General features: G+C 41.8%; 2 protein-coding genes across 2 annotated transcripts in view; both read right to left on the bottom strand.

Annotated features, from left to right (window-relative positions):
• Itgb1bp2 (integrin subunit beta 1 binding protein 2) overlaps positions 1-2,222 on the bottom strand; it is a 5,443-nt gene extending 3,221 nt beyond the window's left edge. Inside the window, exons 1-4 of the mRNA XM_005358565.2 lie at positions 1,709-2,222; positions 1,442-1,491; positions 1,293-1,349; positions 1,092-1,219 (exon numbers count right to left, since the gene is read on the bottom strand). Coding sequence (XP_005358622.1) covers positions 1,092-1,219; positions 1,293-1,349; positions 1,442-1,491; positions 1,709-1,772 — 299 coding nt within the window. The 5' untranslated portion in view covers positions 1,773-2,222. The remainder of the gene's footprint in view (positions 1-1,091; positions 1,220-1,292; positions 1,350-1,441; positions 1,492-1,708) is intronic.
• A 128-nt stretch (positions 2,223-2,350) lies between these two features.
• Positions 2,351-11,823, bottom strand: part of Nono (non-POU domain containing octamer binding) — a 10,435-nt gene continuing 962 nt past the window's right edge. Inside the window, exons 2-10 of the mRNA XM_005358566.2 lie at positions 10,937-11,130; positions 9,365-9,666; positions 8,162-8,257; positions 7,674-7,870; positions 6,603-6,687; positions 5,945-6,047; positions 5,435-5,474; positions 4,640-4,749; positions 2,351-3,404 (exon numbers count right to left, since the gene is read on the bottom strand). Coding sequence (XP_005358623.1) covers positions 3,270-3,404; positions 4,640-4,749; positions 5,435-5,474; positions 5,945-6,047; positions 6,603-6,687; positions 7,674-7,870; positions 8,162-8,257; positions 9,365-9,666; positions 10,937-11,017 — 1,149 coding nt within the window. The 5' untranslated portion in view covers positions 11,018-11,130 and the 3' untranslated portion in view covers positions 2,351-3,269. The remainder of the gene's footprint in view (positions 3,405-4,639; positions 4,750-5,434; positions 5,475-5,944; positions 6,048-6,602; positions 6,688-7,673; positions 7,871-8,161; positions 8,258-9,364; positions 9,667-10,936; positions 11,131-11,823) is intronic.

Raw genomic sequence — 11,823 nt, forward strand, 5'->3', positions numbered from 1 at the left:
AGAAGACCTGAGATTCAGTCCCCAGCACCTACACCAGGCAGCCACAATCACCTGTAGCCACACACACATATAAATAAAAATGACAGGGTTACCTTATTTCAGAAAGAAATTCAAATAAAATATGAGCTTTTGTTATGAATTTTTGTTTATTATTACTAGCATAGTGTCAGGACTGTGTACTATAGCACACGTGTGGAGGTCAGAGGACAACTTAGTAGTGTTCCTTCTTGGTTTGCATCTTTCTGTAGACTTCCGGGACCAAACCCAGCTAGTATTATGGAGGAATCACCTTTTCTTGTTGAGCCATACTACTGGCTCCTTTTCTTGTTTTGAGACAAGATGTCCCTCGGTAACCATAACTGACCTGTAATTCACTGTACAGAATGGACTAGCCTCAGACCTCTGGTGATCCCGCCACCTCTGCCTAAGCTTTGCAATCTATAGGCACAGAGCAACATGTGCAGCAATTTAAGATTTACTTTTTATTTTCTGTATCCCAGGCCAGTCCAATATCCAGAGCAATCTTGCAGACCGAGCATTTTAAGTATTGGGAGTACAAAGAGATCAATAGAGGTGTGTTGGGGGTAGGCATGAGCAAGGTACAATGGTACATATATGATACATATATGATACGATACATATATGAAAACTTGATGAAACCCATTCCTTTCTATACTAACTAAAAATTATTAAAAACTGAAAATGCACAACAAAAATATCACTTTATTTTCAAGCAGGTGTGGTTGTGTAACCTGTAAAAATGTCGGCCTTCAGGAAGTTAAGGTAAGAGGATCAATTTCAAGACTGGGCCTCACAGCCTAGCTCAACAAAATCAAAGCACAGGTTATTTAGTCGCTACTCTGCTATATACCATGTATTTGAGAAGTTACCTAGACCCTAGAATAATCCATCACCCTAACACCATCTTATAGCAACAGACATTTCTTGACACAAATTTCCCCTATGACAAAAGATGCATCATGCAAACTGCCAACACACGACCCTCCTCACATCTCTAACCCCTTGTTTCCAATCCCCAGTGAGCCATTAATCCCTGCATCAGTAGAGAAAAAAGCCTTGGGTCTCTTTACTTAGGCCTTTCTCGGAGCAAGGTCTCTGCTGACTTTGGAATTGTATTCAGAGGTTTTTGCTCCTGAAGCGAACTCGTGGCAGGGCCCTCAGGATGCTTCTCAGCACAGTGTGGTCCCACAGTACAGCCCTAGTAGATAAGGAGATAAGGATTAGAAGAGTTCTTCCGTAGGAACTAGAATCCAAGGAAGTAAAGGCTTTACCTTGATATTTAAGAACTCAGAGAAATCTACAGTTCGCTTTCGGCAGCAGGACCAACCCTGACAACAAGAGACCCTGATCAGCTTAGATTTCCTGGGTATATTTCCTTGAGGAAAATGCTCCTGCAAGGCCCCCATCACCTATTCCTCACCTTAAGTGCATCATGGAAGATTGGGACCCCAGGGTGATAGTGACAGGAATCTGTAGATACCAGAAAGCAGGAAAGAACTATGTCAAATAGCATCCCTCCTATTTTCTTCAGGTTCGTGTTAATGGTTCTTCATACAATGTGGAAAGTAAACCAGCAGACTGAAGATCACCCAAATCATGCCCATTTTTTGTTCTTCCTGTTCCCAATAGCCAGCCCACAGCTGAACAACTAACACCTACTCAGAGCCCAAGGTCCATATTTACTCACCAGGGAGATTGATATTAGGGTCAAAGTGTTGCCCACAGCCTTTGTTATGGCAGAGCAGAGACATGGAAGCGCTGGTTGAGCTTACTCAAAGGGTATTTCAAGGAGTCTGGCTGCAGAGTGGGGAACACCTCTTAAGTCTGAAGGCTTTTAGCTGCCTAGAAGGGCCAGCTGTTTCTATCTTTAGTTCAGGAGGCGTCCACCTCCAAACATGGGCAAGGGAACTTCAGTTGGTCTTCCCAGCCAATAGGAAAGTGCTCCAGAGTATTTTAGCTCTGAGGCTCAGGAAGAGCCCTTGGAACTTGGGTGAGGTCAGTAACTACAGCAGTTTTAGATGTTGCCAATTCCAAGCCTCTGACATACCAGCAGCTGCTAAGAAACAAAATACTAATTAAGATCCTCCCTCCCTGTGGTATGGATACAACCCCTCCATTTTCTGCTATTTGGAGTAGCTTGTCTGCCACTACCATTACCCAGCATTGATCCTAGCCACTCTATCATGCATCTCACCCTCCCCTGCCCATGTTTGCCTAACGTTTAGTATTTCAAAAGGTGACAGAGATCACCATTATGCAGTCTACTGTATGCATCTCCCAAGACAGAATTTCTTCCCTTCCCCTTCAAAAAACAGCACAGAAAATTAAAAGGCTTCAGATGTATTTTAATAAGGTGATGCTGCATTACTGCTCCATTTCTCAGAAAAATTTCAAATTGAAGGTATCAGGAACAAATCAAACATAGTACACCAATAAAAAATGCACAGCGTAACTACCTAAGATAGGCAAGGCTAAGAGCTACTGTCAGACCTTCAACACACAGCAACCCTGTTCCCAAGATTGTACTAGGCCTATCAAGAAAAGCTGTGAACAGCAATATCAGACAGAAAAGGGCATTCATTCTTGAGTAGTCCTTACCCAAGAAAAACATGGAGGCAAGTTAACACAAGACTTTTTCTTTTTTTAAAGATATACTAAAATGAAAACCTCTAAGAGAAAATGTCTTCCTTAGGACACGAAGGGGTATATATGAGATATAACAGAACCGTATGTATGTTGTAACCTCTGCGGACACTTGTCTGAATTCTCACCTGGGAGTGAATGGAGGAATTGGGCTAGGTCATTGGAGGATGTTTAGGTTTTGTGGTATATATGTGGCAGTGTCTCTGGGGTTGGGGAAATAAAGATGAAAAAGTAATTAAAACATGATGAATAAAGGAGGGAGGGATGGAAGAAGAAAGCAAGGAAGGAAAGAAGGAAACAGGAATGATCAAGATTAATGGAGCTCTCTAGAGTTCATTTTGCTATGGTTCAAGGCCCTCAATAATCAACACATTTCAGGAATGCACCAAACAGACTTGAAAAAGCAATATACCACAGACTTTGATTTGTTAAATAACACCCCTCCCTTGCCCTCTGCCTCCAAGCATACTCCCTAGAGTATTACAGGCAGGGAAGACCTATCTATTGGGAAGAACCCCTAACACTTTTCCAAGGTAGAATTCTGGCTATTCCAAAAAGAACCTTTCTTTTAAGGGTTGCGGGAAACTAGACACTGCAACTTTTATTTAGTATCGGCGGCGTTTATTTGGAGCAAATTCAGCTCCAGGAGCTGGACGGTTGAAAGCAGGAGGATTTCCACCAATTGCTCCAATTCCTTCCATTGTAGCAGCTTGGCCGAAACGTTCAGTTGTTGGTGGGGTCTTAAAAGAGAAAGAGAACAAACAATTTTAAATACAGTCTCTGTCCTCAGCTTCTCGCTCATTTATGGTCTTGCATTGTAAACCATTTCTACTTAACTATTCAAGACTCCTGATTGCTAGGGGCAAGGTAACTAAGTCTGCTTAGAGTTCTCGTAGACCTGAAAGGAACAGAAGGCTGTACTTCTTTAGTTTTTTATCCATATTTTATATACAACTGAAATTTCTATTTGGATAGGTTCTATCCAAGTCCTTTTTCCAAACCAGGAAGAACAGGTTATCATTTCTCTAGAAACCTTAATTCTATCAAGTTTTGGCCATTTTGACATTTGCCCCCTAAGAGCAACCTACCGGCCAGGCAATGTGGTGCATGCATTTGGAAGATAGAGGCAGGAGCATCTCTGTGAGTTTGATGCCAGCCTAGTCTACATAGCATGCTCCAGGGCAGCCAGAACTAGAGACCCCATCTCAAAAACTCCAAAATAAACAAACAAAAAGCAATTTGTTTACTGAGGACAATGATTACAGCCAGCCAGCCAGCCAGATAAAGACCATTGTTTAAACTCCAATGTTAAAATAGCATATGGTATTGAATTTTCACAAGATTACAAGTAAAATACCAAGGACACGGAATAGTGATCCTAGGTTTAATTATCCTTACCATCCCCTAAACATCTTTTTTTTTAAAGATTTATTTATTTATTAAGTATACAGTGTTCTGCCTGTATGCATTCCTGCAGGCCAGAAGAGGGCACCAGATCTCATCACAGATGGCTGTGAGCCACCATGTGGTTGCTGGGAATTGAACTCAGGACCTTTGAAAGAGCAAGCAGTGCTCTTAACCACTGAGCCATCTCTCCAGCCCCTCCCCTAAACATCTTAAGGTTACATTTTATGTATACCAATAATCCTAAAAATCAGTACCTGTAACAAAAAAAACAAAGTAAACTCAGGTAGTAGATGGTGGGCAGATAGCTTAGTTTGGTTAAAGTACCTGTCCTGCAAGCTTGAGAGTTCAAGTTTAATTCGCCAGCATCCAATGTTCAAGACCAGTTAACCTAGCCTAATGGCAAGTTTCAGTCACAGATGAACCCCGAGGAACAACACACAATTCACACTTACATGTACACACATGTGCACACACACACAACCCCATATCCATAAAAATTAGACTCCAGAGGTTGAGAAGCTCCTCCTATCACTATTTACAATTATTATGAAGCCCTGTAGTTTATTACCAATCCCAAAGTTCCATCTGGCATCATAGTGGCAGGTCCTGGAGGAGCTGGGGTCCCAGTTGGCACAGGAGCAGGGGGCATGGCACCTCTATTGTTTATGCCCATAGCACCTAAAGCAGAGTAGTATGATTAGTATAGGGGAAAGAGTTTCTTTCCCTCCCAAGAAACAATTCAGTAGGATCTGTAGACAAGATATATCAACAGCCTCCCATTCCTAGCCCTAATGTTTCTGGAAATGTCAAGTTAAATGTGGACTAGGTAGAAGCTCCATAACTCAGAGATCAGGTTTTTTTTTTTAAAAAAAAAAAAAGAAAGAAAAGAAATTAGGCTCGTCAGATCTGAGTTTAAATTAAATGGAAAAAAAAAAGCCAGGCATGGCATCCCAGCACTTGGGAGGGAGAAGACAGGTTCCATGAGTTCAAGACCAGCCTGGTCTACACGTTGAGTTCTAGGACAGCCAACAGCCAGATGTACATACTAAGACCCTGTCTAGAGAGAGAAAAAAGGAGCCAGGCAGGATTGTGTGAGGCAGAGACAGGCAGATCATAGTAACTGGCCAGCCAACTTAGGGGGAAAAAGGTAGGCAGTTCTTTGGTTACTGGATACCTGCTGTTCTTTTCCTTCTTTCTTTCCTTCTGATGTTACCATGTTTATACTTTCCCATTTCACAGCATCTAGTCTGGCTGATGGGCTAATGGAGTGGCATCAAATGACCCATTATTGGCTTTATTTCCTGCTGTTCTTTTCTGTAACTATCCTTTTCACCCTAAAAGTCACCAGAGCTATTTAACTTACCTCCCATAGCCATTTGGCCCATCCGTATCTCTTGTTCTCTCTGAAAAACAATACATACTCACAGTCCAAGACAACAATAAGGAAGTAAACAACGACGACATACTAATGCCCTCTTGCTATTTGTGCAGTGACTTCAGGTAACAAATTAGAATTTTCTATTAGGAACAAAAAGAGGCAACGGGGGAAGAAAGCACTAATTTCTTCTTGGGGCTGCAAACCATCTAACTACATGGATAGCAGTGAATTAGCCAAATTCTGCTACAGGGCTTGATTCACCTCTTATTGTCACTGGACGTGAACAATGGTACTGGCTTTTTATCGTAAATTTGCAATAAAGCAAGAGATCTTTTTCAAACCTTACCTCACCTCCCTATCAATATCTTTTTTCTCCTAAAAGGAATTTTATAGCATAGAAAAACTGGTCATAAGCTGGTATCCTAACAGATATTTTATGGTAGTTTTGTCTTATCACCACTGGCCTGGCACATCATGGGCACATGGGAGATATACCGCATCAGGGAAGGTTCCCTTGAATCCTTCCTGCTGTCGCCGCATCATTTCTTCTTGTTGCCGCCGCATTTCTTCCTCACGGCGCCTGCGCTCCTCCTCCTGCCTATAGAGCCACCAAGTTATTTTAATATAAAGGCATTCCAGAGCATGAGCAGACCACTTGGAACAGGAAGAAGGTTGAGGCAAAGAGACAACCTTACCGAAAACCTGCATAGCTTGCCAAGTACCAGGGCAATAACCAAAGAGATCCAGGGACAAGCACTCATCTCTCTCCCTTTACTGAAGCCCTAAGGCAATCCATAGAACCCAAATGCAGCTATTCATAGAACCCAAATGCAGCTATCCATAGAACCCAAATGCAGCTAAAATATCTACCCAAAGGGAGAACCTGAGAGGCAGCAGGAATATTTGCCAGTATTTACAATGTATCAGAGAGAATGGTGGGGAGAAGAAAAAAAAATATTACTCTTGGAGAAAAAAAGGTTAAAGAAAAGAAGTTACAAGGCTGGAGAGACAGCTCAGTGGAGAAAGGTGCTTACTGATGACCAGTTTATCCCTAGGACTACACAGGTATAGGAGGAGGGAATTGCTTCTGAAAGTTGTCCTATGGCCTCCACACACTGTAACATGCGCCCAGGCCCCAAACAAACAAAAGTACCTGAGCTCTAGCTGCTTTCGTTTCTGAACCTCTTGGTTATGCAGCTCCTCCATTCTCCGAAGCTCTTCTTGACGCCTCATCAAATCTAGCAACAGATTGAGACTTTTGATTTTCTTTTCATATACAATAATTTCTCACAAATATCCAGAAAGCAAAGATGTTGATTAGGCACAAGCTATAGTCATTTTGGAAGAGGGAACCTCAATTGAGATTGGTTGGTGGACAAGCCTATGGTGCATTTTCTTGAATGATGTGGCATAGCCCAACTCATGGTGGGTAAAGCAGGCATAGTGGTACATGCCTTTCATGCCAACACTCAGGAGGCATAGGCAGTGGGTCTCTGAGTTCAAGGCCATCCTAGTCTACAGAACAAGTTCCAGGACAGCCAGGGCTTCAGAGAGAAACCATTCCTCAAACAAGCAAACAAAATCCCCAAAACAAAAAGAAAGCAGGGTGGACAAGCCATGAGGAACAACCTAATAAAATTCTCAACCTAATAAAATTCTAATAAAAATCAGTTCCTTCCTGCAGGTCTCTGCCCTAGCTTCCCTCAATGATAGACTGTTATTTGTAATTCTAAGACAAAATAAACCTTTTCCCTCCTCAAATTTCTTTTGACCACGGTGTTTCATCACAGCACTAGAAACCTTAACTAAGACAGTATATAATCCCAGAATGACTATCCAAATTAACTCAAACCTTACTATTTGCTTGCTTCTTCATAGAATCTATCTATCTAAATTCAATATTCCAAACACACCCCCACCAAAATCAACTAAGTTATTTCAGGGAACAAAAGCAGAAATTTGTTTTATTCTATCGAAGGACAAAGAAATTATTAAACAAAAAATGACATTTGATATTTTTTTAATATTTATTTATTTATTATGGATACAATATTCTGTCTGTGTGTATGCCTGCAGGCCAGAAGAGGGCACCAGAGGTTAAGAGCATTGCCTGCTCTTCTAAAGGTCCTGAGTTCAATTCCCAGCAACCACATGGTGGCTCACAACCATCTGTAAAGGACATTTGATATTTATTGTACTTTTACAACCACGGGCCTATACTCACCCTGCCTCATTAGCATAACCTGGTGCTCATGGCGTGCTGCCTCCATCTCCATCTCCAGCTTCTCACGAGCCTCCTTGATGTTGCGGTCCACTTGATCCTGCTGTTGCTTCTCCATCTCAATGAGTGCCTTCCAGCGCATGGCATACTCATACTCAAAGGACCCTGGCTGTGCAAATCTGGGTGGCTGTTCTCGCTCCCTATAGACAATAAATATTATATATGTACTTAGTCCAGAACTTCTTAGAGTCATTCTTTTCTAAGAGCAAAGCGAACACACACATCTATGTATAAATACAAAGATATGCACAATGTACACACACAAATACATATGTACACACAGACATGACTCTTAAACACCCCTTTAAATTTCAAGAATGGGAAAATAACTAGGGGATGGAAGTGTAGTCAAACAGGTTATGGTCCTGTGTTCAACCGCCAACACCACACATATAAACACACACCCCACCACCACCATCTGGACCACATACTTGTGAAATTGCTGGTTTTTTATAACCAGCTTCTCTGGAAGTCCCTCCTCATCATCTAACTGGTCCATAGGTTCCACAGTCACAGGCCGAGGAAATCTGGGTAAAGGAAGGAGTTAGTGTAAATGAAGCTATACCCCAAGAAGCATGTTCCCTATGCTTGACACTGGCATGATGAACTAATTAGGGATCAGAACTTCAGAACTGGACAACTACAACATTTTTGCCAGGAATGGGAATTTGGCAACGATTCGAACTGTAAGCTGGGTTGGTCTCAAGTTAATGGAGTTAACTGCTCTTTTTTAGTCTCCCAAGTGCTGAGATTATAGATGTGAATTCCCACATCTAAACATATTTCTGACAAGATTTTTATACTCCAAATAACCAAGTCCTTCTTACTGGCATTAAGGATAATTTGGAGTTAACAGCCCAGGTTTCAGATCTCTCAAAAAAAGTAAGTCAGTATGTTGAAAGAGTACTTATTTAATATTTGGTAACTCTAGAAAATTAAGGAGAGAAAATGATGAGACACTACATTTCCAGAATTCTAAAATGGGAAAATGTGCTATGATTATTCCACATGTATGTTTTTTTCCTGTATTTATGTCAATATACCACATACACCTGGTTCCTGCTGAGGTTGGCATCAGATCCTGAAGTTACACATGGCTTTTCTGTTTGTTTTTGTTCTTAGTTTAACAGCTCAGGCTGTCCTGGAACTCGCTTTGTAGACCAGGATGGCCTCAAACTTAAGAAATCTACCTGCCTCTGGAATGCTGGGATTAAAGACATGTGCCACCTGCCCAGTGTTACAGTTGATTCTGAGTCAACAGGTGGGTGCTGGGAATCAAGCTCAGGTCATCTGCAAGAGCAGACAATGCTCTTAACCACGGAGGCATCTCTCCATCTTGATAGTTCAATGGATAAAGGCACTTGTTAATGCAAACTAGGCAACCTGAGCTTGGCCCTGAAGCCCATGTAGAGGTGGAAGGAGTGAAAACTGGCTTCCCAAGTGTGCACTATGATATTTACATGCACATATATACATAACTATTTAAGATTACACTGAAAATCGTTATTAGAAAAGCTGAGTTAATGTTAAGTCTTTAAATAAATAAAAATAGGAACAGGATTACAAGACATTAACTCTCCATACCAAAGAAAGATTAAGGAATCCAAAAAACATTGTCTGAAAGCTCCACTTACGTGGTTAGCAAGAAGGAGCCTTCACTGCATCTGTCCAGAGCTTTCCGAGCAGCTGGCTTCCCTGAGAACTCAACAATGCCTTTCCCTGAGGGCCTTCCTCGGTCATCCACAATGACCACAGCCCTCTCCACCTGGCCAAACACAGAAAAGGCTTCTTCCAGCAGTTCGTTGGACACATATTGAGGAAGGTTGCGGACTGTAAGGGATGCACTATGACAGGCAAAGCGCACACGTAGCTGCTTTCCACGGAGTGGCATATTATCCAACTCCACTTTGGCAATTTCCGCTAGGGTTCGTGTTTCCTGGGAAAAACAAGAAAATTAGAATTTTTTTCTTTTTTTTTTTTTTTTTTTGATTTTTCGAGACAGGGTTTCTCTGTAGCTTTTGGTTCCTGTCCTGGCACTAGCTCTTTCTAGACCAGGCTGGCCTCGAACTCACAGAGATCCGACTGCCTCTGCCTCCCGAGTGCTGGGATTAAAGGCGTGCGCCACCACCGCCCGGCGAAAATTAGAATTTAACAGAGATGAAATGGTGGGTATGGTGGCACATGCCTTTAATTCTGGCCCTCAGGAGGTAGAGGCAGGCAGCTGGTCTACAGTACATATTGAGTTCTAGATGAGGGTCACAGATGCATACTTAACAATTCAGAATATTTTAATTTACACTATTATGCCAGAATTACTTTTGTTCTGTTCTAACTACCTTATGCGTATGAATGTTTTAACTGTATATAGATTTATGCACAATGTGTGTACTTGGTGCCTTTGGTGGTCATTAGAGGGCATCAGATTACCTGACCAAGAAGCTTATTTAGGTCAGGTAGTGGTAGCACACACTTTTAATCCTATCACTCAGGAAGCACAGGCAGGCGGATGTCTGCAAGACCTACTACCAGAACAACCAGAGAGGTACATAGTCGAGTCCTTGTCTTGAAAAAAACAAAATAAAAGTTTCTTTCTTATATACTACTCCTAAATCAAATGAGATTTTTGTTTTTTGAGACAGCATTTCTCTGTAGCCCAGGCTGTCATGGACCTCACTGCACATCACACTGGCCATGAACTCCTGAGTCCAGGAATTAAAGGCATGCACCACCACTGACTACCCGGGTTAACTCAAACCAGATTTAAACATAAAATCTGCATAAAACATTGGCAGAACTGAGAGGACCACTGAGCAGCAGCACACTGATCTAATATCAGAGTCTGCATTTGATTCTCAACTGTCTCCCTCAGAAAGAAAATGCATATTCACTTGACTAATAGTAAAAGATTTTGAACCCCTCAGGGTTTTTAAGAGTAAGACAATATATGTCTTACAAGGATTTTGTGAATAATATAAACCTTGATAATCACTAAAACAAACTTCATTTTCATTTAACCCAAGCATGATGGTGCAAGCACGTGTGTCATCCAGCACTTGGGAAGTAGACATAGGAACCCTGTGAGTTCAAGGAAACCCTGGGGTTACATAATGAGATCTGCAACCAAAAATAACCCCCATACTTTAGTCTTTGTGTACAAGGCAAATAAACCTACACTGGCCTTCAAGCCTAAGGGAAAATAATCTTACCAAGCGAATAAAGCCGAAGCCTTTATCCTTATGAATGAAAACCTCGCCTGCTTTCCCATACTTCTCAAAGAGTTTCCTCATCTCCTCCTCAGTGATGTCAGGAGGAAGATTGCCCACAAAGAGACGGCTTCGTTGGGTGAAAGTCTTCTCCCCTGGTTTCCTAAAGTTCTTCAGGTCAATGGTTAAACCTTCATCTGGAAGACAGTCAATCAAAAGATTAGGAAAAGAATTAGTCATATCCTCAGCATTGCTTTTGTGATGAAAACACCACTTGCAAATGCATCCTATCCAATCCATCAGTAAATGGCATTTTAGAATGTGAAAGCAGCAGCAGTTGTGATACGCGCCTTCGATCCCAGCACTCAGGAGGCAGAGGGAGGCAGATTTCTGAGAGTTTGAGGCCTAGCCTGGTCTACAGAGCGAGTTCCAGGACAGGAAGGGCTGTTAACACAGAAAAACCCTGTCTCAAAAAAAAACAAACCAAAACAAACAATGGATGTGTATTTATGTCTGCCTGGATGAGCTTATATGCAGATCCCTGGAACTCAAGTTAGTTACAGGTGGTTGTGACCCACCTGATATGGGTACTCAGAATGGAACCTGGATCTTTTCTAAGAGTAGTACAGGCTCAGCTCTTAATTAACTACTGAGCCACCTCAGCCTCTACTTCTATTGCCTTTCAAAAAATTACTTTATGTGTGTAAGTGTGACTATGTTCCATATGTGTATGGGCCCCTATGAAGTCAGAAAAGGATGCTGGATTTCCTGGGAGTTACAGTTGGTACTAAGATACCTTATGCAGGTGCCAGGAACCTAACTCAAGGCCTCTGAAAGAGCAAAATTAATCATTTCTCTAGTCACCCCCATACTATTGGGTTTCTCTCTCT

The sequence above is a fragment of the Microtus ochrogaster genome, chromosome X, assembly GCF_000317375.1.
Source record: "Microtus ochrogaster isolate Prairie Vole_2 chromosome X, MicOch1.0, whole genome shotgun sequence".
NCBI lineage: Eukaryota > Metazoa > Chordata > Mammalia > Rodentia > Cricetidae > Microtus > Microtus ochrogaster.